Source organism: Camelus ferus, chromosome 4, assembly GCF_009834535.1.
Source record: "Camelus ferus isolate YT-003-E chromosome 4, BCGSAC_Cfer_1.0, whole genome shotgun sequence".
In the NCBI taxonomy this organism is placed as follows: domain Eukaryota; kingdom Metazoa; phylum Chordata; class Mammalia; order Artiodactyla; family Camelidae; genus Camelus; species Camelus ferus.
In genome coordinates, this window is record NC_045699.1 from 68,618,611 (window position 1) to 68,642,504 (window position 23,894).

Consider the following 23,894-nt stretch of genomic DNA (forward strand, 5'->3'; position numbering starts at 1 on the left):
GTAATTAGTTTTATTTATTTAGCTTTTCAGTGGGAGTACTGGGGATCGAACCCAGGGCCTCCTGCATGCTAAGCATGTGCTCTACCACTTGAGCTATACCCCCCTCCCCTGGAATTCATTTTAATAACATTTTGTTTAACCCAATATACTAAAATAGTTCAACATGAAGTCAGTATTTTTAAATTATTGAGATTTCACATTATTCTCTTCATACCAAGTCTTTGAAATCCAAGGTGTATTTTACATGTACAGCCCATCTCGGTTGGGACTTGTCACATTTCAAGGCTCAGGGGCCATAATGTGATTGGCTGCTATACTGGACAGTGCAGGTCTAGAAGAGAGACATTAACAATCACATGCACAAGCAAAAAATAAAAACCAAAATAAAAAAAAATCTTTTAATTAAATTTTTAAAATTAGGAAAAAAAACCCAATCACATGCACTAAACATCATAATACAATTGTGTTAAAAGCCACAAAAAGGTACAGGATGCTACAAGAGACCATAACATGGACCTGATCTGTCTGAAGCTCAGACACAGCCTTCCCACAGAGGGGACTCTTAAGCCAGGTTGTAAAGGACAGGAATTGTCAAGGGGAAGATGAGGGTGGCAGGAAAGAGTACTCTAGGCTAGGAGCAGCTCATCTAAAGCATTAGGGGTCTTGGTTGCTTCTTTTTTTTTCCCCATTTTATTTCTAATTGTGATTTTAAAAAATAACGTAAGATTTACTATCATAACCATTTCTAAATGGACCTTTCAGTAGTGTTTAATTTAGTCACATTGTTGTGAAACCAATCTCCAGAGCTTTCCCATCCTGTAAAACTAAAACTATACCCATTAAACAACAACTCCTGCTTCCCTCTCCCTGCAGGGGCTTCCCCCTGCCCCCAGGGATTTCTTTGCCATAGATTCCAACAGGGTGTGTGTGTTATGTGTGAGCTGGGGTAGGCCAAGGGGGTGCCGATCCCACCATAGTCCCTGCCTGAGGACTCCTGTGTCAGCAGGGAAACAAAGTCCCCGGGGGCTTTTGGTGAGGTATGGGTTTGGTGGGTGGGATTGAGAGTCAAGGAGAGGCTGGCAAATTGGACCCTGGGAAACATTGGGAAGGGATCTAGGGGAGGTTCCTGGTTGTTAGAGGGTCTCCCCAGACACCCGAGCGCCCACCCGATTCGTGGACGATGAGGAGCTGGCGTACGTGATCCAGAGGTACCGGGAGGTGCACGACATGGTCCACACCCTGCTGGGGATGCCCACTAACATCCTGGGTAAGTGCCAGCCAGCCAGCTGCTGGGTGCATCGGAGTGGGGCATGGGTGGGGCGGGGTGCTTCTGCCAGTCTGTCCCAGGGTCTGTCTGCAGGGCCAGGGCAAGGCACTCCTGTCTCAGCCACCTCCAGTTAGCTGGCTTAGTGCCTCATTTTTTGCTTTATTCGAACATCTTGGTACGTCTGTGCGATGTATCCCCTATCCTCCATTCCCACTGCTTCTTATGGCTCCTTCACTGATGTAGCAGTATCCAAACGCCAGGGCTCCCTGCCATGCTCTGGTTGTTAGCTTCCTGCACTCTGAAACCCTCAGCAATTCCCTAAGCCCTGGACTCCTCAGCCTGGCTTTTGGAGTCCTCTGCATTCTGGCCCCAAGCTTCCTTTCCAGCCCTATTTCCTTCTGCTATTTTCTTGGACCCTCTCCCCAACCCCAAGCCAAGTGCTCCAGGGCCCAGCACAGGCCAGGACCAGGCACTTGCTAAAAACTCTGGCAGAGATCAGAGGGGAGCAGACATCTCCTTGTGCCCTGCCCTGAGCATCACTGGCCTCTCTACCTGGCCTCTGCTCACCTCCCACCCATTCCCCACCCTGCCTGCCAGGGGAGATCGTGGTGAAGTGGTTTGAGGCTGTCCAGACCGGCCTGCCCATGTGTATCCTGAGTGCACTCTTTGGACCCATCCAACTCAGTGCCCAGTAAGTTCTCAAGTGGTGAGGGGTCGGGGGAGAGCTCAGAGGGGTCAGGGCTCCAGGAAATAGGAAAAGCCTGCTGCCTTTCTGAGCAGCCGCAATGGTTCTCCAGGAAGCCAGGGTGGGAAGAATGGGGCAGAGAGGTGAAACTGGCCTGGCGCAGGGGCTCCGGGACAGACGACAAATGAAGCCTGGACGTTTCATAGGACTCTAGGATCTCTTGGGCCAGGCCTCAATCTCAGGTCAAAACAGTGGAGTCGGGACTGGAGGGGTCAGGGGGATGCCATCTGGCATTAGTTTCTGGAGCTAGTAGCCCTCAATTTAAATCTGGGCTTTGGCATGTTTGGCTTTGGACAGGGTTTTAGCTCACTGAGCTGTTGTTTCCTTATCCGAAAAGTAGGGATAAAAACTACCTCCTTCTTGGGTCTGTGTGAAGTTTAACTGAGAAAATCCATATCTACTGCTGAGCACATGGCTTGGCCAGCACTTAAGACATTCTGTCTTGTTCCTCTGCTGCCCCACAGGAGCCTGCAAGTGCTGGTCTCGGAGCTGATCCCTTGGGCAGTTCAGAATGGACGCAGGGCCCCGTGTGTCCTCAACCTGTACTACGAGCGGCGCTGGGAGCAGCCCCTGAGGGCTCTGCGGGAGGAGCTGGGCATCACAGAGCCCCCCAGGCGCATCGAAGGCCTGGCCTAGGCCCTGAGCTGCTGAGCCAGGAGGGCCTGGCCTGGCTCCCAACCCCCGACCCCTGCTTCCCCTGGGGACAGAGCGCTCCTTTGACATTAATTTTGTTCCTTTTCTTTGCACACTGACTCTTGGACATTATGAGTCACAATTTATCATAACCACTGCTGAGCAGCTGTGAGGGCCAACCTGGGAGGGAACAGGCAGTACCTTGGAGCTCCTAGGGGAGCCGAGAGCCAAAGAGAATAACCTGTGAGCAGGAATCATTGTTTAGGCTTGTGCTGGGATGGTTCAGGTCCACAACCCCTGTTCCCAACCCGTCCCTACCAGCCAGGGTTTTCTGGGTGCCAGGCTCTCTGGTAGGAGGGAAGGCTATACCCAAGTCAAAGGCCTGAGAAGAGGGAGGCAGAGGGGGAGGTCAGTCTCCGCATTCTGAATAAAGGCTCCCATCAGGTCTAGAGTCTGCTTTTCCTGCTTTTGCCTGGTGCTGCCCAGGACTCTGGCAGCCTAGGGCCTCTGAGCCCTGAGGGCCGACATTCCCTCCAGCCTGAACTTCCACTGCTTGTCCCATCTCCCCTGAAATTAGGCAGACTGGGATTCAAATTCCCAACTCCACCATTTTCTAACAGAGGAACTTGCAGGCAAGTCCCTTCCGCTCTCTGAACTGTTTTATCATCAGTAAAAGGAGAATGAAAACAGCTCCCACCTCCTAGGGTTATGGTGGGGATTTTATTAGGTGATGCCCAGAGAAATGTTTGCAGGTGGAGGAGGCAGCTGTGAGGCTGCGGGCTCATTGGAATGGCAGCAGGCGTTTTCCTAGAGTCAGAGCCAAGGAGTGGGGATGGCAAGGTGGAAAGCACTGTTGGAAGAGTAGGCAGCCCCGTCTTGGGATTTAAAGCCAGAAACACTCCCAAGATGTCAGAGCCTTTAGAGGTTTTGGAGGCCAGATCCTTATTGTGTGGGTACAGCAACTAAGGCCAAGAGATAGGCAAAGAATTGTCTGGAGTAAATAGAACACAGGCCACAAGGCCTGGTTGGTGCTCCTGTGCCTGCTTCCCTGTGGATAATAAGGGCTACTGTTTATAGCTGTACTGTGTGCCTTAGCAGCTGAGATGCATTGTCATGCTGATACCTCCAACAACACGGAGGGAGGTGGTACTATTACTTGTATTTTACTGGGGCAGTAGGAGCGGAGCTGGGGCTGGAATCGGGTTGTCTGAAGACCCGTAGCACTGCCACACTGGTGCCTCAGCCTTCCTCGTGCCCACCGTGTCCCTGTCCAGGGCTCCCAGTGGCAGAGGGAAGGTGTGGGAGGCTGGAGGCCTACACTGGAACCATGGCCTTTTCAAGAGGGAAGCCTCATCCTGAGCTCTTGGGAGTTTCTGCAGAAAGAGGAGGGGACTGGGGTGAGCTCCCCATACTTCATCAATCTTTGCCCTAGAGACCACCTTTCCAGACCTGCCAGCTATTTCCACGGCTTCCCAAGGTCCCAGCCACCTCTAACTTGAGGTCAGTAAAAGTCAGCAGTGCCAACGTTGAGGGGAAGGACAGACCCTCAGATGGTCTCTGTCCAGCTGGTGCCCTCACCTGCTCAGGGCACTCGGTGCCCAGATGACCCTGGGCTTTTATAGCACTTAAGAGATGGGCCCTGGACATCAGGATTAGCTGGGGATGGAGCCTGGTCTCTAGATCACAGGGTAGCATTTTTGTCATCAGCTCACGATGGGTTCTCCCGTTAACAATGGCAATAGCTGCCACTTAATGAGTTCTTACCACAGCCCGTGAGTCTTGCCAACTTTTGCCTAGAACCTTCCATTCTTCGTCTGAATAAACCATGTTGGTCTTCTTCCTACCTTTGGGAACAACACCTTGTCCTTACGTGGTGAGCTCCTTGTCATTCACACCTGTGTTCAAATGCCACCTCGGAGAAGCCTTCCCCGACCATCCTGTCTGAAGCAGACCCCTCGCCCTCGCTCCATCTCATCACCTTATTGTCTTTACAGTGCTTACCAGCCAGAAATTATCTTATCGGTTAGTTTATGAGTTCCATGTGCTCCAGGAAGGCAGGGACTTTGTTCTTTGCCTTCACTGCTGGGAACAGTGCCTGACACACAGTAAGAGCTTGCTGTTTGGTGGCTGAAGGGATGGGTGCCAAGCCCCGAGTGCCCCACCTGCAAGATCTCATTAGGTCCCCACAATAACCTCACTTGCAGTAAAGACTGCGTTTCAGGTTTGGGGGGTTGTCCTAGGGTCACACAGTTGGGATATGGTGGAGCTTGGCTGGGGATACATAGGCCTTGAGTCCCCTCCCAGTAGCCCAGGGGAAGCTCCCTTCCTCTCTGTCTGATAAAAGTCTTATGTAGCTGACTCTAGAGCAGTGTTTGGGGTACAGGCTCTGAAGGCAGACAGACCTGGCCCTACCACTGACCAGCCCTGCACCCTTGCAGTAGTCACAGCACCGCTTTGAGCCTCTGTTTTCTCATCTGTAAATGGGAGAGTATGTATCTATCTCACAGTAGGGGCACTGTGTACATGTAGTGCTTTCGTATGTAATCACTTAGGAAATGGAAGGCCCTTTGAGGTCTCTTAAGTCACCATGTACACAATCAAGCCAGAGGTATTTATTTTGCATACACCCAGAGTGGAAGGATTTATACAGCTTAGAGGTCCAAATGCCAAAGGCAACTGAATATCTATGGGATAAGCATCTACTCTGTGCCAGGGCCAGATCACTTCATGCCCCTGGGGAGGCTGAATTCCTTCAAGTGAGTTCAAGTGTCAGTCTGGTAAGTCTGGAGATTTGAGCGCTGATGTTCCCTAATGCAGGGCAGTTGGGAGTTGCATCAGTGGAAGTCAGCCTCAGTTCAGCCTGTCACACAAATGACAGCACCCAGCTCGCCCTTCTTAAGAACCCTCCGTGGTTCTTCACTGCCCTCAGCATAAACTCCTCAGCCTAGCACACAAAGGCTCTTCCAATCACTTTTCCCACTGCCCGCCTGTGTATCCTGATGTACAAGCCCACTAGTCATCAATTATTTCATCAAGATTGTCTAAGTATTTGCCGAATGCTGGAGTTCCGCAGTGACCAAGACAGCTGCATCCCCACCCTCTTGGGGTTGAGCAGTTACAGCAGCTGAGGGCCTTCCACGTGCCAGCCCTGTGCCAAGAGCTTGATGTGCATCATGTCACTGAATCCACACTCAGCCTGAGGTATGAGACGGAGGCAAAGACCATGACGACTCTATTCCCATTCTAACAAGGACACTGAGGCTCCAGGAGGAGTGGTGATTTACCCAATGACTCACAGCTGAGGCTGAGAGTGCAACCCAGCCTGGCAAGCAAAGAAGACAACAATGCGTCATGGGTGTTGACAGAAGTTCCATATGCTCCAGGTGATGAGCACTTGGTGAGAGACAACTTATTCTAGTGACCTAATCTCCACTCACCTTCTCTGTGTGTCCAGCTAGACCGTGAGCAACTTGAAGGCTGACTGTCTTGTCCCCTCTCTGTCCCTCTTGCATCTCCCCTTAAGGCCTGGCCCAGTGTATGTTGGGGGTACTGCGTTGGCTTCACCAATGTGTCCTGGGAGCAACGGGGCTGGTCACCACTGCCTTCCTCCAAATTCTCATGTGCCCACTTTGCATATGACCTCAGCAGTCGAAGTGGAAATGATTGTGCTTATACCTCTGGACCCTGGTGTGGATAAGGTCAGAGCCTCCAATTCACTCTCCCCATCATTCATTCAACAAACATTTATCGAGCCTCTGTTATGTGCTAAGCCCTGTGGATACAATCAGAGATAATCTTCCTGTCTAGATTTTGTATGTACTTTGTGGTCAGTGAGCCTGTGAGCTACAATAATAAATATGACTGCATACCAACCCAGTGGGGTAAACACCATTAGTATGTCCTCATTTTAAATGGAGACTAGAACTTTCAACTGAGAAGTTGACCCTGGTCTGTTGGATGCCAGTACCCATGTCCACAATCCCTGCATCACACTGCCTCCTGAATGTACTACCCATGAGGGAGGTGGTGCTTTAATTTACCTAGGTTCCCTATAAGGATGCACCTGTACTCTGGAAGAAATAGGTCCAAATACTTGTCAGGCCAAAATATTTCATTTTTAATCCCTATAAATAGACCCTGAAAACTGCCCCTCCCCACTTTTAAGGACTTCTATTGGACTAAGGGATTAAGGGATCTATTTAAGGAAAAGTGGCAACTGTGGATGCCCAACATGTTTGATTATCAAGGAACCAAGTTTTCAGAGGCCTAGGGGAAGGACTGGGAAGCTGGCCTATGGCATGACAAATATGGTCACAGTCTTAGAGGTTAACTGATTTGCTGCAGAGTCCAGAACGATCAGAGGCCAAAGATAAGCACAGACCCCCGATCCATGCCCTTTGTACAACCAGGTGTGCCAAGTTGCTTTCAAGATACCATGGATGTGAAAGGATTCCTACAACGCCAAGTTGATTGTGTAACATAGGCTGGTCTCAGGTCTGCAGGAGTTGGGGGTCTTTTGGACCTTATCTCAATGGAATCCGTAAAATATCCGAATGGAAGTTAAAGAGAACCTATCAAAACTCGACTCTGGTGGGACTCGAACCCACAACCTTTGAATAACCACACCCGGATTGGCTAGAAGTCCAATGCGCTATCCATTGCGCCACAGAGCCGGTCACTTAAAACTCCGCCCCTCGGCTCACCTCTGCGTGAAACCGCCCTTTAGCGCTCTTCTAGGTGTGACGTTGGGCCTTTGCTGAACTCTGCTCTGGTCTGGGCGCAGACTCAGGATCCTCCACCAACGGTGAGGTGGGGGTGCTCTACCCGACGTTTGGACGTCCAGGGATTGGGGGTCGGGGTCCCAGCAGAGCCCGCCTGTCTCCTTCCGGCCGCGGGGGTCTCCGCGGCCGGGCGGGGTTGCGCGGCGCGGACTACAGTTCCCAGCGTGCCGCGCAGGGCGCCGCCCGAGGCCGTCGCGCGCGCTGGGCGGGCTGGGTCTGGCGGCGTCGGGAGCGCAGAGGCTGCGCTGCGCCGCCGGCTCTGCGGCTAGCTCGCCGTGGGGAAGGTGCGGTAGGCGGCGTTGCCGGCCGGCGCAGCCGGTTTGGGTTGCAGGAGGCGGGCGGGCGGGCGGGGGAGGAGCGCCGCTGGCGGGCGGGGCCAGCTGGGCGGCCGGGCCATGCAGGGCGCAGAGCCGGCTAAGTGCTACTGAGACCCTGCTCTGCGCGCCCAGGAGCGGCTGATGCCCCCCCGCGCTCCCCACTCTGCTACCGCAGCTGGGCCGCATCTGGACAGGGCGCCGCGCGGCGGGGCCGAAGCTGGGTGAGCACAGGCCAGGCCACTGGGTCTCCGGGCAGGGGAATGTGCTGAGGTCGGGGGCGCGCCCTGCTGTTCCGTCTCCTTGCCGGGCGCTCTACGACCCTGGCTCAAAGGGCCAGGGCGGTCCGCAGTGACCTGGGACCGGGGCCTGAGGGATCTAGGTATCCCCTTCTCTCCTTGTCACATTCCCCAGACATCCAGGACAGGTTCTTGCCTTCTGACCTGGCAGGCTCTGGGAGGCCAGAGTCTGAGGACTTTGAAGATCTTTAGCGTTGGAGTTGGTTTGGTCCCCTTCCCAGCTTTTGCTTTTCGCATGGAGGAGGGGGTATAGTCTAAGGGCTCCCTGTGATCCAGACCATGTCCTCATCAAGGCTTGGAGAATCTCAGGGTACTTCACAGCCGTGACCTTCAGCCCCTCCCCGGGGAATAGGAGCACTTAGGGAAAACTGAGTCCCATCTGCTGCTCCTTGAGCAAGTCCATAAAGCGCCAGAAATAGAGCCCAGGAGTCCTAATCTCAGGTCTGCCAGCCATTCCTCTCCCCTTTAGCCCCAGTCTCCAAAGATTCATCTGAGTGACTTGCTGAGTGTATTTGTGGGGATGCCTTCAAGACCCTCTTCCTCTCTCTCAGTCACCTTTCTCCTCTGGGCGGTCATCTCAGGCATCTCCAGGCTCTAACCTGTTTTCTCCGTCGCCCTCTGTGGGCCAGCAGAGGCATGGCGCTGAGACTGGGTAGGGACTGAGCAGGGTCCCTTCCCAGGAAGCTGCCACTTTGGGTTTTGTGACTTGGCCTGATCATCTACAGAAACTCCCTAGGTCTCTTGGGGGGAGTTGAGCGAAAGGCACTTAAGTCAATACCTGCTCCAAGCCATTTTGGTTAGGATCCTGGTTGTCAGGAGAGTGGACTCCTGTTTTGGTTGGAAGGGCCTTTGAGAGCAATTCTCATTATACCTATTGCAGAGTAGGAGACTAAGGACTCAAGTGGGAAAGGGACTTGCCCAAGGTCATTCAGAGATTCATAAATGGGACTAGGGAGCTAAAACCCAGCCTCTACTCTCAGTCCTGGATCTCCTTACCTCAAGTTCCATACCTCTAGCCTGACCCTTTCAGACAACCCAGGCAAGAGTCCCTGTCCTCAGCTACCCTACTCAATGTGGCTAAGTCTGACTACAGGTTGACCCTTTGGGATCATAGTGGCCTGGCTGCCTGGGCCCAGGCATTGGGTCCACTGACTGCCCTGTGCCCACAGGCCACAATGCTGCTTGGGGCATCTCTGGTGGGGATGCTGCTGTTCTCCAAGCTGGTGCTGAAACTTCCTTGGACCCATGTCGGGTTCTCCCTGCTGTTCCTCTACCTGGGGTCTGGCGGCTGGCGCTTCATCCGAATCTTCATCAAGACTATCAGACGTGATATCTTGTGAGTACCTGGGGTAAAGCGCTCCCTGGGGTCTCCTACATTGTGCTAGGCTCCTAACCCCAAAAATCTTCTCAGACCATACCCATGGCCTCTACCAGCATAGGGTACCTGGGCCCCAAAGGAGCAGCCTCTGCTCCATGCCCTTCCCCTGGTAGTAGTACAGGTATCTCCATCTCCAAGGTCAAAGTCTCCTCCCAGAGAATTTCCCTAACTTGGTGCTCCTTAGCTTGAAGCAGACTTGGGGGCCTGGGACATCAAACACCAGGTGTGTTGAGGAGACATCTGTAACTATAGCTTGTGAGAGGGTGAAGAGGAACCCTGAGGGGAAGGCCTTGTCCTCTGGCTGATGTGAATCTAAGAGGACACTGAGTTTTAGAGCAGGGCTCTGAATCATGTCTGGGAGAACCTGCTCCCCAAAGAAAGTCGGGGATATCCTGTACTAGAAACACCTGCTGCCACCTGCTCTGTGCCAGGGGCTGGGCTGGCTCTGGGATCCAGAGGCAGACCTAGTTCTAGGCCAAGCTCAGACTGCTCAGGGAGACTGGAATGGGACACAGTAAATCCCTAAACTGGCAGTGCCATGTGGGCAGAGACCCTGGCAGTCTTGCTCACAGTAATGTCCCAGCGCCCAGCACAGTGAGGGACCCACGCTCAGAACAGAAAGCTCAGCATTTGTCAGTTGAGTATCAGGTGGCCACTACAGGAGGGGTGGCAGCAGTAGAGCTGTGGGAGAATGGAGCACAGAGAGGTGGCTTCTGGCCAGTGCCTTGGGGAATCAGAGAAGGCCTCCTGGAGGAAAAGCAATTGTACTTGAGAGTCACCTCAAGAAGGTGGGAGCAGGGAATTCTAGGCAGAGGGCACAGCATCAGCAAAGGCATAGAGGCTGGGGAGCTGGGAGAGTTCAGGGGTCAGAGGTGGCAGGGATGGGGCAGGAAAGGGGGATATTGCCAAGCTATTTCACCAACACTTACTGTGCCCAGCCCTGAGCAGGGCCCCAGGGGCAAGATAGTGAATAGGATGGAGCCCCACCCTTGCTGGGCTTACAGGGAGGGGGACTGGACAGATCACAAACATCCTCTTTTTTACTGTGGTAGTAAGGGGGAGAGGTACAATAAGGGGCTGTGGAAGGTCCAGGACGAGGAGTTTGGACTTCGATTCGGGGCCCTGGGGTTGTGGAAGGCTCTGACAGAGCAGCAGACTCAGAGCAGAGCTTAGAGGGTGGTGGGATCGAACTCTGGAACCAGGAAAGACTGAGGTTCAGATGTCAGCGCTGCCACATTCCACCTGTAAATTCATCGCCCGCGTCCCTGGTGTTACTGTGCGGCATTTGTGAGCCACCGCGTGTAAGGCTGCCCTGACACAGGTGCTGGGAAGGGAGAGTGTCACCAGTGGTTGGGCTCAGGAGCTTCAGGCCAGTGGGGTAGCAACCTGGGCCAGGGTCTTAGACCTGCCCCTGCCCCCCACCCCCGCGTGCGCGCGTGTGCGCGCGCGCGCACACACACACACACACACACACACACACACAAGCCCAGCAGTCACGGCCCCCTCTGTCTCCCCACAGCGGTGGCATAGTGCTCCTGAAGGTGAAGGCCAAGGTCCGCCGGCACCTGCGGGAGCGGCACACAGTGCCCATCTTGTTTGCCTCCACGGTCCAACGTCACCCTGACAAGACGGCCCTGATCTTTGAGGGCACGGACACCCACTGGACCTTCCGCCAGCTAGATGACTACTCAAGCCGGGTGGCCAACTTCCTGCAGGCCCGGGGCCTGGCCTCGGGTGATGTGGTTGCCCTCTTCATGGAGAACCGCAATGAGTTTGTGGGCCTGTGGCTGGGCATGGCCAAGCTGGGCGTAGAGGCGGCGCTCATCAACACCAACCTCCGGCGGGATGCCCTGCACCACTGCCTGACCTCCTCTCAGGCCCGGGCTCTCATCTTTGGCAGCGAGATGGCCCCAGGTGAGTCCCAGAGGGGCGGGGGACAGGCGAGAGTCCCACAGGACTGCCACACACCCCCTCCAGCCCTTGGGGAGAATGTGTGGCTCAGAGGTTAAGGGCATCAGCCCTGGAGTCAGATGGCCTGGGCTCTGCCCCTGGTACGCTGGAAACCTGAGTGAGAGACGGAAGCTCTGGGCCTCAGTTTCCTCACTATTAAGCACCTACCTCACACTAGTTTCAGGAAGATACGGAAGTCTTAACAAAGTGGCTGATGCTAGGTGAGCCCTCAGATGTAATGGTAACCATTCTTGTGACTAATTAGGCCTCATTTACCTCATCTATAAAATGAGAACAAGAATCTGATCCCCTTTCTCCTGCAGAGACCATGTTTTATTGCCACCTCGGGTACTGATCAAGTGCCGAGCTTGGTGCTTTACAAAAGCAGCTCCAAAACCCTTCATAAAGCCTGCTGAGGTAGATTGTTATCTCAGCTTCACAGATGAGGAGACTGAGGTTCAGAGTGGTGTGAGACACTCACCCCACGTCACACAGCTGATAAGTGAAAGAACTGAGATTTGATCTTGGGCTTTGCCACAGTGTCCCTATTCTTTCTCCCCACGCTGCTGTGGCTACAGGATAATGGACAGGAGAGGTTATTAAGATGCTGAAAGGGGAGGAGGCAGAACGCAGTAGGGAGAAGGGGGAGGGTTGGACAAATCAAGAGGAAGCCAGAGGAAGTGGGGCCGAGTGGGCCAGGACTGGCCTGTGCCCAAGGTGGGTGAGTATCTGGATGTCTGTAGTGCACAGGGGAGCCCAACAGAAGGTTCTCACTCTCTGAAGACACTGGGGGCCTGCTGGCCTCTGACCCCACTGCTTCCTTCTAAACAGCCCCCCAGGATGAGTGTAGTACAGTGAGTAAGCGTATAAACCTTGGTGTGTGATAGAGCTGGCTTTGAGTCCCAGCTCCGGCACATTCTAGTTGTAAGCGAGTCCTTTCTATTCTCAGAGTCTCAGTTTTCTCATCTGTAAAATGGGTTGTTATTGGCACCTAATTTTTGTGAACAGGAGAATACATTTAAAGGTCCTGCAGTATAGTTAGCTGTTGCTCCTATCAGGACCTTCCTTATACTGAGGTCCCAGGTGCTTCATCCATCTCTCTGCCCCACCCAGCCCGTCTTTCCTCAAAACATGCTCAGCCCTGACGTGAGCAGAGGTTCCTGGGAACGTGGCGTTTCCTGATCTTCCCTGTCTTCCCCACAGCTGTCTGGGAGATCCACACCAGCCTGGACCCCTTGCTCAGTCTCTTCTGCTCCGGTCCCTGGGAACCCAGCGCGGTGCCCGCTGGCACAGAACACCTGGACCCCCTGCTGGAAGAGGCCCCCAAGCACCTACCCAGCCGCCCCAACAAGGGCTTCTTAGGTGGGCCCCTCCCCTCACAGAGGGATTCTAAGATGGCCAAGGACAGAGCACTGGCCTCTGGGCCTGGGGTCTGCTGTAAATATGCCGTAGCAGCCTGGAGAGAGTCACACCACCTCCCTTCTCCATCTGGGAAAATGAAGACAGTAACCCTGGGGTTACTACGAAGGCTGCATGAGCTAATGTGTGAAAGTGCCAGGCACAAAAAACGCAATTCTTGAACAGCCTTCGTTGATGCCTAACGAACATGTGCAGGATCACGAGGAGCCCAGGAGCCTGCTTTGTCTGAGTTTGGCCTGGGGGTGGGCCGGGGGCAAGACCCTTTGTATATTCATCCAGCACCTGTTTAGTGAAGACCCCGATGGGCTGCACTGGGCTACCTGCCTCTCCCTCCCCTCCTCCAGGCAGCCTCCTGGGTCCTCTCACATCTCTTCCTCTACCCTCTAGCCTGCCTTGTGGAGCCCATAGCTTGCTGCCTTGCCTGGAGGCTCAGAGTGTGGGCTAAGTTCATATCCCAGCTCTGTGTCTTCCCTTGTGTGACCCTGAACACCTGAGCTGCCCTCTGAGCCTCGGTTCCCACTGCCATAAAACTAGGGATGGTAGCAGAACCTGTGTTATGGAGCAGCTTTGAGGATTGGAAGAGATACAGTGGGAAGCTAGGGTATGACTGGAAGTGCTCAGTAACTGGCCATTGTTGTCATCATTTAACCTCTGCTGTATGTGGATCTTGTCTGCTGGGTGCTATTGTAACCTCCTTGAGGGCAGGGACTCAGGCTGGTTGTGCCAGGTGTCCTGATGTCCTGGAACCTCCAGCCTTTTGGAGCTCAGCCTCATACAATAACTGTAATGTGACAGCCCCTGCTCCGGGCTGTAGGGAGGGATAAAGAAATGGTCAGTGGTGCAGAAACTACCTCTGCACCCTGCTTCCTGCAGCTAATGCCTCCTCATGCTCCAAGACTCGGGGTAGGCACCACCTCCTTTGAGAAGCCCTCCCTGGTGTTACCTCCCCTCCCTGAAGCCAGGGTCAGGTGCTGCCACTGGGCTTTGACAGGGCCTGTACTACCCAGCACTTTGTCCTCGGCATTAGAAATGCCCATGTCCTCATATTCCTGTTCCATTTGGCTGTGACCACTACCCGCACAGGGCCTGTTCCCATCCTAGTAACTGATGTCTCCCCAGGCTTGGTACAGAGCAAGGGCCCAGAAAAAGTTTGTTGAAGGAACAGGTGCAGGCATTAAAGCAGAGTGGTGTCTGGGGTCATCAGAGTAGGCTTCCTGGAGGAGGTGTGATGGGAGTGGGTATTGAACGATGCACACATACACATGTTCATCTGTCTTGACTCTGGGCCCAGCCATGTGCTGCCCCCTCTCACAGCCAATCCTGTGTTTGTTTTCTTCAGATAAGCTCTTCTACATCTACACGTCAGGTACCACAGGACTGCCCAAAGCCGCCATCGTGGTGCACAGCAGGTAAGGGAAAGGTGCTCTGAGGGGAGGCCTGGGATGGTGGGGCCTGGGAGCCTCTCCTCCTGCCTTTCCAGGGGCCTACTGAGCCCTTCGCCCTCTCCCCTTCCAGGTATTACCGCATGGTTGCCCTGGTGTACTACGGATTCCGCATGCAGCCTGACGACATTGTTTATGACTGCCTCCCTCTCTACCACTCTGCAGGTATCCCAGGCCTGCCCTCTCAGCCTCCAGCACCCCCAAGGTCTCAGGAACCCCGCCCCTCTTGACAGGCAGAGTGTTGCAGGAGAATCATGTGACCTCTGGAGTCAAATATGGGTTCAAATCCAGATGTGGCCATTGACTTGACCTCTGAATGAGGGTGTCCACACCAGCATCACTGGTGTGTGTGGTTGTGTCCCACAAGGCACCTGGGCTGGCCTGACTGTTCAGTTCATTTACACAGGTGGGCGTGGCCTTGCTGCTTTCTCTTATAAAGAAGGACAGAGATGCAATAAATATAGCTCCTGCCCTCAAGTTGCTTAGAGTTTGGGTATATGTGTATTTGGAGCAGGATGAGTGATGGGAACCTACCTGACTCCAGTACAAGAAAAGGCATCAACTGTGGGGAGGAGCAGGGAGCAGGAGCTCAGCTCAAGGGAAGAGCCCAGTGATGGCTAGGAAGGGTTCCTGGAGAAGGTGTACCCAAGGCAGGCAGATGTGAGATGCTGAGCCAGGCAGGCTAGCTCAGTCCCTGCTGGCTGAGTAGCAGCATTACGGATATTAGAGCAAGATTTTGGAGGCCAGCTCCAGAGGCCCCAGGGGATGGTCTAAGGAGTGCGCACTCAATCCCGTAGGCCCTGGGGAGCCGTGGAAGGTGTCTGACCAGGAGCAAGAGATATGATTAGGTAGTGTTGGAGGGACAGGACAGGAAAGAGAGACTGGGGAAAGGGCCTGTGAGGAGGTTGGGCTGTGTAAGAGGAAGCTCTAGAGGGAAGGTCTCCTGTCTCCCTGACCTCTGGGGCTCACCTCTCTGCTTCAGGAAACATCGTGGGAATCGGGCAGTGCCTGCTCCACGGCATGACAGTGGTGATCCGGAAGAAGTTCTCAGCTTCCCGGTTCTGGGACGATTGTATCAAGTACAACTGCACAGTGAGTGGGAAGGGAAGGGGGATGAGATCCCTGTCCCCTCATGGCCTTTCCCCCGGTTCTTACAGCTGGAGGCAGCCAACCATTTATTCAGGGCAACACTCCTATTGTTCAGATGGGGAGACCGAGGCGCAGAGAGGGACAGGTTTGCGCAGCCAGCCCCTGGGTGGAACACAAGCCTAGTAGGGGTAGGGCCTTGGGGGATGGGCAGGCAGTGAAGTGAGAGCAGCCTCAGGGGCCCAGACTCACTCCAAGTCCATCCGCAGATTGTGCAGTACATCGGCGAACTGTGCCGCTACCTCCTGAACCAGCCACCCCGGGAGGCAGAAAACCGGCACCGGGTGCGCATGGCACTTGGCAACGGCCTCCGACAGTCCATCTGGACCGACTTTTCTAGCCGCTTCCACATCCCCCAGGTGGCCGAGTTCTACGGGGCCACTGAGTGCAACTGCAGCCTGGGCAACTTCGATGGCCAGGTGCCACCCAGTTGGGGATGCGGGTGGACCCTGGAGGCACTGGGGGCAGAGGGGAGGGCAGAGTTCCAGCATGGGAATGTGGGTGCCAGAGCCACTACACACACACACACACACACACACACACACACACACACACACACACACACACACACGAACACACACATACACGAGTCTAGTTTCGGGCCTATGGTGGGAGACCCCGGCTCAAGTCCTTGGCCTTTGCAGGTGGGGGCCTGTGGCTTCAACAGCCGCATCCTGTCCTCTGTGTACCCCATCCGGCTGGTACGTGTCAACGAGAACACCATGGAGCTGATCCGGGGACCTGATGGCGTTTGCCTCCCCTGCAAGCCAGGTCTGCCCCAGGGTTGGGATTGGGGGTCAGAGTGGGTGGGGCTGGCTTGGGAGGGACATGGGACGGGGTGGGTGGGTGGGGAACCCCATCCTGATCAGTGGCCGTCAGTCAGCTCTTAGGGCTGCAGACATTTACTTCTTCATCCGTCCATTTATTTCTTCATCAGTCTATTTGTGCACTTCCGTGTTGTGGACTCTGGGTCCGGGCTGCCTGATCCTGGCTCATCCCCCCGAGAGCTGTGCCTGAGTTCCCATATCTGCACATGGGGCTGATGGCAGCACTTCCACATCGGCTTCCCCGAGGGCTCCGGGTGGTGAAAGACATAATGCTGTTTGAGCAGAGCCAGGGCCCAGGCAGTGCTGGCACTAGTTAGACTTGTCCACACAGAGCTTGGCCACCCTTTCATTTGTTTGCTCGACTTTCCATCTGTTCAGTGACCAGACGTGACCAAGTTCCTCCGTGTGCTAGACCTGCCAGGAGAACTCCCTGCCCTTGGGGCTCCCAGGCTGGGGAAGAAATGGGCACTTCTCTGGGCAGCAGTAGGGGCATTTAGGGTGCAAAAGAGACCCCAAGGCGAATGTGACCCTGGTTTTGCTATCCCCAGGTGAGCCAGGCCAGCTAGTGGGCACCATCATCCAGAAGGACCCCCTGCGGCGCTTCGATGGCTACCTCAACCAGGGCGCCAACAATAAGAAGATTGCCAAGGATGTCTTCAGGAAGGGGGACCAGGCCTACCTCACTGGTGGGTGGGCACCTCTCCCCAGGCCTTTGCTGCCCCTCAGTGAGAGTGGAGAGGAATGAAGGGGCCTTTCCTCCTTTTCAGAGAACACCTCCCAGAATTCCCCCAGGCCTGGCCCGAGCCCGCGGGCCCTGCCTCACACCACTCCTTTCTAGGCGATGTGCTGGTGATGGACGAGCTGGGCTACCTGTACTTTCGGGACCGCACGGGGGACACGTTCCGCTGGAAAGGGGAGAACGTGTCCACCACCGAGGTGGAAGGCACGCTCAGCCGTCTGCTGGACATGGCTGACGTGGCAGTATATGGCGTCGAGGTGCCAGGTACCTGGGGAGGCAGGAGGTGCCGGGCCTGTGTGTGGAGGCACCACAGGGGCCACTGCCAGCTCTTACTGTCTGCTCTGCTGTCCAGGAACCGAGGGCCGGGCTGGAATGGCTGCTGTGGCCAAGCCCTTTGGCAGCTGTGACCTGGAGCACTTTGCCCGACTCCTGGACAAGGAGCTGCCCCTGTACGCCCGCCCCATCTTCCTGCGCTTCCTGCCTGAGCTGCACAAAACAGGTCTGTCCCCCTGGGACACAGGGTCCTTCTGGAGAGACCAGGGTGGCTATCATTTGACCTTCACCCACCACCTTGCCAGGTGATTGGTAACCTGACCTGCCTGCATTCAAGTGAGCGCACCAGGCCTTCAGAGAGATAGAATACGTCCTTCATTAGTCTGCGCCAGGCACTGTGCTAGGCTTTGGAGACGTAGGTGACAAATTCCGGCAGGACTTGTGCCTTCCTGGAGCTCTGGAGCAGTAGGGGACACAGCCACAGGGACGGTGAATCCCAAAGATAAAGAACGGAATGCAGATCAAACTGATAGAAAAGTGAATGAGGGGCATGGGGATGACTGGGAGGCTCCCCTGAGGAGGTGATTGTTCATCTGAGGCCTGAATGAGAGAGAGAGGACTTTCTGGGGGTGGTAGGCATTCTAGGCTGTAGGAACAGCGAGTGTGAAGTCCCTGAGGCAGGAAGGTACTAGAGGAATGAAAGGAGACCCCCGAAGCTGGAGCCAGTAGAGGGTGGGCAGCGGTGTGAGGTGGGATGGAGAGGGCTGCTGGGGCCTTGTGGGCTGGGGAGGGGCTTGGATTGTGCCCGGGGCAGTAGGGAGCCACAGCAGTGTTTGAGCAGGGCAGTGACCTTATCAGATTTGTTTCCTACAAAGCCCTCTGGCAGCTGTGTGCAGAGTATGTGTAGAGGCTGCAGGTGGCCCTAGGGGAGGGGAGATGAGAAAAGGGCTGTCATCCAGGGAGGGGTGAGTGGTGGGTCCACTGTGACATGGTGGGGTGTTGCCATCCTTCTGTCCGTTGGTCCACTGCTGGTTCTCAGGAGTTCCCTGATGGGCAGGAAGCGCTGAGGCTCATGCCCAGACCTCCCCTCTGCTCTCCTCAGTCCTTGCTGCCCATCCTAGCTCCCTACACTGCTCAGCCTCTCCTTGGCTGCTCAGCCTGGGGCCACGTCTGCCTAGCTACCTCCCAGGGGGTCATTGTGTCTGCCCCTCTCTTGATGGAAGGCCTTCCCTGATTGACGTGGCCCCTGCCAGATAGTGGGCCCCTGGGCACACCTGAAGCAGTGGGGAGGGTCAGATGGGGACACTGGTGCTGTGCTCCTGACCAAGACTGTAAGCTCCCTGAGGACTAGAGGGCCGCTGTGACTTCTGCGTCCAGGAGGGAGGAAGTGTTCTGTCCCTGTGCTGTTGGCCCCATGTAGCTGTTGAGCACTTGAAGTGGGACCAGTGTGGCTGAGAAACCAAATTTTAAATTTTGTTTAATTTTAATTAAATTTACATAGCCATTCAGGGCTAGTGACTACCCTATTGGACAGTGCGGGTATAAATGGCCTTTCCCAGGATGGCTAGACTGCTTTCAGGACACCCCCAAGAGGGTGGGGGTGGAGCTGCAAGGCTCCTTGAGGCCTGGACTCACTCAGAACTCCCACAACATCACTTCTGCCACATCCTGTGGGTCAAAGAAGTCATACGGCCAGTCTGGATTCAAGGAGGGGTTGAGAAAGACTCCAGCTCTTAACTGGGAGAAGTGGCCAAGCCACATGGCAGAGGAGTGTGTGTACAGGGAGGGGAGGAATCTGTAGCCATTTCTGGCATCTGTCACACCTGGGTTCAGATCCCAGCACACTGCTTACAAGCTGTGTGATGCTGGCCTAGAGATGTGCCTCTCTGAGCATCAGTCTTCTCATATGTATACAGAGGCTAACCCTACATTGATTGAAAGATGCATAATTTACATTATATACTATTAAGGAGAAAAAAAACACTGCTAATTGAGTTCTTTCAGAGATGTTAAAATCCAAAAACTTGTGCATCTTAGAATCTATAGAATATGGTTGAGCACCTGCCCCTGGGGTTGGTGTGCAGATTAAATGACATCACACCTTTACCTGGGAGGTGCACCAATAAAGGGAGCCATCACGGAAGACCCCCGTTCTGGCCCTCATTCAGCTGTCACTCAGCACGTGGCCCTGGGCTAATAGCTTCCCTTCTTCAGGCCTGAGTTTCCCTGTCTGCACAAAGGGGCAGATAACACCCCCCAACCCTGGCACCTTTGCTAGGGCTGCTCTGTTACATAATGTAATGGATGGAGCCTTTGCAAACTGTAAAGGGCAGTTCCCCTCCTCCCACACTTCCCCTTTTCCTGTGTTCTCTCCAGCCCTCTCTCTTAGCCCCGTGTCAACCCTGGGGGGTGGGTTCCTGGGAGCTCAGGCTTTTGCTCTGCACTCTCTGACCCTTCTTCCCCCTTGTCTTCCCACTCCCTCAGGGACTTTTAAGTTACAGAAGATGGAGCTGCGGAAGGAGGGCTTTGACCTGAAGGTTGTGAAAGACCCGCTGTTCTACCTGGACGCGCGGAAGGGCCGCTATGTCCCACTGGACCAAGAGGCCTACACCCGCATCCAGGCAGGCGAGGAGAAGCTGTGATTGGCCCCAGGTCCCTCTGAGGGCCAGTGGATACTGGATCCAGAGCCCCAGCTCCCACCCCAGAGGGGTCCTGGGCGAAGCCAGACCAAAGCAAGCAGGGCCCAGCACCTTGACCCAGAGGTGCTGATCCCTTCTCCTCAAAACTGCCAAGGGACTCACTGCCGCCTCCCCCGCCCCAGAGGCTTTCTGTGAAAGCCTCACATCCATGTTATGTCTTCGAGGCCACGCAGGGCCTCTGGGCCCCAGGCTGAGACTGAGACCCTCAGGATGATGTCTTGGGTCAGGGCCGGGGGAGGTGGGAGATCACCAAGCACCCCCAAAGCGCAGGCAGCTTGTAAATGGGACGAAGGCGGAAGCTCCCAGACTCAGGAAGCCAGCAAAGTGGGCAGGGGCAGTGGTGGCTTTGGCTCAGGTGTCCAAAGAGGATCCAGACCCTGGCGCTGCTCAGGTGTCACCCAGCCCAGGCGGCGCCTGCAGGAGGGCAGGAGGAGGACTGGACACAGCAGTTGGCCTGGACGGAGCATGCCCTCCTTCTCCTCTCCCTGGGTGGCTACCTGGCTCTCCCTCTGGCAGGACTTTTCTGTCTCTGTGGGTCTGTCTGTCCATGTCACCATCTCCATCTCTGTACTGGCCCAGCTGTGAGACAAGAAGGGGTGGGAGGCGCTCAGGGGCCAATAAACTCTGCCTTGACTCCCCCAGGCTGTGTGCATGCCACCTGAGCTCACCCCTAGCCTGATCAGGCCCCAGCTCCTGCCCCAGGCACTCACTTGCCCATTTATTCATTCACTTGGACTGAGGGATGTGGCAGGTAAGAGGCCACAGCCCCTGTCCGCAGTGTTATCTCAGACAGAGGGCAGTTCCCACCTGAGCCTGGCAAGGTGTTTTAACAGCGTGAGCTTGAAAGTCCAAACCAACTGTGTCACTTAGGAGCTTGTGGCCTTGGGCAAGTGGCTCAGTGTCCTCATCTATGACATGGGAATAATCAGGATTCAGAGAGCTAAAGGTAGCCATTATGAGAAAAGGGCTGTTCAGAGTCTTCGAGGGAGGAAACCCTAGCCCATGGTGGGGTCCCATCTCCAGACCCTTGCTCATGCAGTTCCCTCTGCTGGGGTCCATTTTCCCAGGGTCTTGGGGGCCGTGGGAGGCAAAGCATGGCTTCCTAACCAGCTGGGTGGTCTAGGAAAGTTCCTGGAGCAGTCTTTCCAGTGCTGTAGTCAGCAGCGCCAGTGGAAGGCCACCTGTCTCTAGAGCCCATTGCTGGAGTCACACCCAGGCTGGAAAGGTCCCACCCAGTGGGAAGAGGGTGGTCCAACCAAACACAGGGCAGCAGGCAGTGTGTGTGCCCCAGGGCATTATCTGCACTGTTTAACCCTCACCACTTGGCTGTTTAACCTCCGTCACTTGGCTGAGGTCACACAGCAAGTAGTGGGGACTGGAATGCAAACCCCAGCTCTGTGCTCTTCCTGCTGCTCCACTGCCCCCTTGGTGTAGAAGCCAACAGGAAAGCTAGAAGAGCTTCCATTCCACACATGCTTGTGGAGCCATCTGTGAGCCACACCCCAGGCCAGCAGCTGACAGTTTGGGTGGAGGGTGGCCAGGATAAGAAATTTGGGGGGGTGACCTTTGAAAGATTGAGGAGTCTGGTGCCACTCTTGACAGAAGTGAGAGGGGCAGACCTGGAGTTGGCCCTTGGAGAGCAATGCTCAGTGGGGTTTGGGAGTGGCAGGCATGGCTGCGGTGGCCCAGTGTGACCAGCAGAGGGTGCATGGGGCTTGCAGAATCAGGTCCAGTCCTTAGTGCTCAGCCAGGGGAGCTGGGAAGAGGGACTGTAAGTTCCTCCTTCACCCCAAGGCAGGTACCCAGCCCAGAGGACTCCCTGGTGGGCCTTTGGGCTTCTGAGGAGCTGGACTTGGCTGACAGTGAAGCTTTGTGTCTTTAACCCTCAGCAATGAATGCTCTCCGATGGGAAGGAGGCCCCTGTTCCTTCCCCCAGATTGAACACCATCACTGAAAGGCAGTATGGAGTGGTGGTTTAAAGCTCCAGCTTGGGAGTCAATCAGACCTGGGTTCAAGTCTATTTGCCAGGCTGAGCCTCAGTTTCCTCTCCTGTAAATGGAGATCTAGGAATCTACCTTGGGACAGTTATGAACATACAATGAGATCGTGCTTGGAAATCTCTTAGCAAGGGGTCTGGTGCTGGTATGTGCTCAGTACGTGGTAGCTAAAAGAATACGAGATATATTCAGGTGTTAATACCCCAGACTAGGTCTAAGTTTCCCACTTCTGTGCTGCACCCCGCTCTGCCCACATCCCCTCCGTGAAGGGACGGGACTGGTGGGCCTCTGGGCCTTGCAGCTCTCCTGTCTGCCTCTGGTCATCTCAAGCCATGGCTGTGAGTCGTCTCCCATGCCTGCAGCAAGTGCTCGGTACACAGTGCTTGTGAAGTCAGTTAATGATAGCTCCTGTTTATTGGGCATTTCCTTATATGTCTGTAGTGCCCCATGGTTTACAAAGCGCAGTGTAAGTTCGTTTATGGGGCAGATTCTAAAGGCCCATGCTGTGCAGGGAGCTGGTGGCGGGGATATGGTATGAGAGACCCGGACCCTAGGTCTACCCTCAGGGAGCCCACTATCTGGGGGCAGGGGAGAGGGGGCTGTTAAGTCAGGAAGCAAAGGGTATTTGCTTAGCTGCACCCTAACCCAGTGCCCTGATGGGTGGAGGGGTCATGTTTCATGGTCACAGGGGCCTTTCAAAGAAGAGTTATCAAAAAATAGGAGGGGTAAGAATGTTCCAGACAGAAGGAGCAGTGAAACAGGCATGGAGGTGAAGGGTGAGCAGGGCTGATGAAAGAAGGGTCGTGAGGCTGCAGGGGTGGGGCTAGGGGAGAGCTGAGGCAAGGTGTGCAAAGTGAATCCTTTGTGGGCCTTTATCCTTGCACACCTCCAGGTCTGGGAGCTCAGCTAGGAAATCCTTATATCAGGCCAAACCCGCTTCCTTCGACTTGCTAACAGCCACCACCATGGAGCACTTCCTAGTGCGTGATGCAGTGCCAAGCACTTTATATGCATTATTTCATTAAACCCATAACACAAAGCAGCTACTATTTTTAACCCCATTCCACAGATGAGGAACCTGAGGCTCAGAGGGGCAGTCACAGGGCCTAGGAATAGCAGCGCTTGGATGCAGGCCCCCGCCCCAGAGCCTCAGTGTTCCCATCTGCACGCTGCACTGGGGAAGCTGGAAGGGGCCTGCCTTGAGCGTCCCCGGAGGTCCTACCGCCTTCAGACAGGCAAGTGGCTGCCCAGGCCAGTGCTGGGCGTATCACTTTCAATTCCTGGGAAGAAGGTTAAATACGTCCAAGGGGCCCATTGAGGCGCTGGCAGCAAGGGAAGGCGCAACCAAGTGACTTTCAAAGGGGCCTGAATGCGTGGCCAGCCCCTCCCTTGGAGGAGGGGGCCCAGCTTCCTCCCAGCCTAATGATATTCTGGGCTCAGCCCTCGTCTTTGGCGGCAGTTTAACCCGAGCCGGGGCGGATTTCTTTCTCACTGATCTCAGCTTGACACCCAATTAGCACAAGAATGGGAGGAGGAAGCCTGTGAGAGGCACCTCCCAGCCTCCCAGGGAGCACGAGGGGAGCAGGCGGGGAGACAAAAGGCAGTGGGCAGGGGGGCACCCATGCCCTTGCCTCCCCCGCAGACGCTGCCATTGTCTCCCTAGGAGCTTCAGAGGGGATGGAGGCCAACGCCCGGGCTGGCCAGCCTGCTAGAGGGACAGGGGTTGGGGCCCAAGTCCCTCTTCTGTGTGGATCCCAGGGGAAGACGTTTGGGTGAGCCAAGCCTATCAGGACACAGTGCGCGTCAAGAATCCTGAAGGCATAACAACCTGGGGTTGGGGCTGGACACATAGGGGTCCATGGACAAGTCACCAGTTCTGAGCCTCAGTTTTCACATTTGGAAAATGGACCCAATAGTAGCCCCTGTGAGAAATCAATCAGATAATGCCTATAAAGCACCTGGCAGATGCAAAGTGGGCATTCAGT

The 23,894-nt window shown here is 55.0% G+C and overlaps 3 protein-coding genes and 1 non-coding gene across 8 annotated transcripts in view; 2 read left to right on the plus strand and 2 right to left on the minus strand.

Moving 5' to 3' along the window:
- COQ4 (coenzyme Q4) overlaps window positions 1-4,488 on the plus strand; it is a 10,329-nt gene extending 5,841 nt beyond the window's left edge. For 2 of the 3 annotated variants that reach the window (XM_032478544.1, XM_006181886.3), the window contains exons 5-7: window positions 1,138-1,267; window positions 1,865-1,958; window positions 2,477-4,488. In XM_032478544.1, the coding sequence (XP_032334435.1) occupies window positions 1,138-1,267; window positions 1,865-1,958; window positions 2,477-2,648 (396 nt within the window). In that variant the 3' untranslated portion in view covers window positions 2,649-4,488. Of the gene's footprint in view, window positions 1-1,137; window positions 1,273-1,864; window positions 1,959-2,476 lie in introns of those variants that run through there. The other variant, XM_032478545.1, reaches the window with a different exon arrangement.
- TRUB2 (TruB pseudouridine synthase family member 2) overlaps window positions 1-7,485 on the minus strand; it is a 26,618-nt gene extending 19,133 nt beyond the window's left edge. The window contains exons 1-2 of the mRNA XM_006181951.3: window positions 7,349-7,485; window positions 215-331 (exon numbers count right to left, since the gene is read on the minus strand). The gene's annotated coding sequence lies outside the window, so the exon portion shown is untranslated. The remainder of the gene's footprint in view (window positions 1-214; window positions 332-7,348) is intronic.
- On the minus strand, window positions 7,228-7,318 carry TRNAR-UCU. Its single transcript is given in 2 exon segments — window positions 7,228-7,263; window positions 7,282-7,318. It is a non-coding gene; the product is annotated as a tRNA-Arg (tRNA).
- SLC27A4 (solute carrier family 27 member 4) lies at window positions 7,339-20,553 on the plus strand. 3 transcript variants are annotated; one of them, XM_014556877.2, is made up of 13 exons: window positions 7,339-7,449; window positions 9,209-9,375; window positions 10,937-11,331; window positions 12,571-12,729; window positions 14,126-14,195; window positions 14,302-14,393; window positions 15,211-15,320; window positions 15,584-15,793; window positions 16,019-16,145; window positions 16,750-16,887; window positions 17,040-17,204; window positions 17,293-17,439; window positions 19,698-20,553. In XM_014556877.2, the coding sequence occupies exons 2-13, from the start codon at window positions 9,215-9,217 to the stop codon at window positions 19,853-19,855; spliced, it is 1,932 nt and encodes a 643-aa protein (XP_014412363.1). In that variant the 5' UTR covers window positions 7,339-7,449; window positions 9,209-9,214; the 3' UTR covers window positions 19,856-20,553. The 3 variants fall into 3 exon arrangements, with proteins under 3 accessions (XP_014412363.1, XP_032334428.1, XP_006181949.1); XM_032478537.1 differs by lacking the exon at window positions 7,339-7,449 and adding an exon at window positions 7,691-7,710; XM_006181887.3 differs by lacking the exon at window positions 7,339-7,449 and adding an exon at window positions 7,766-7,964.
- The last annotated feature ends 3,341 nt before the right edge of the window (window positions 20,554-23,894 follow it).

Coding starts and splice junctions, on each gene's coding strand:
- SLC27A4 (XM_014556877.2), top strand. CDS start 9,215: ATGCTGCTTGGGGCATCTCTGGTGGGGATGCTGCTGTTCTCCAAGCTG. Junction 9,376..10,936: donor ACTATCAGACGTGATATCTT/GTGAGTACCTGG, acceptor GTCTCCCCACAG/CGGTGGCATAGTGCTCCTGA. Junction 15,321..15,583: donor GTATCAAGTACAACTGCACA/GTGAGTGGGAAG, acceptor GTCCATCCGCAG/ATTGTGCAGTACATCGGCGA.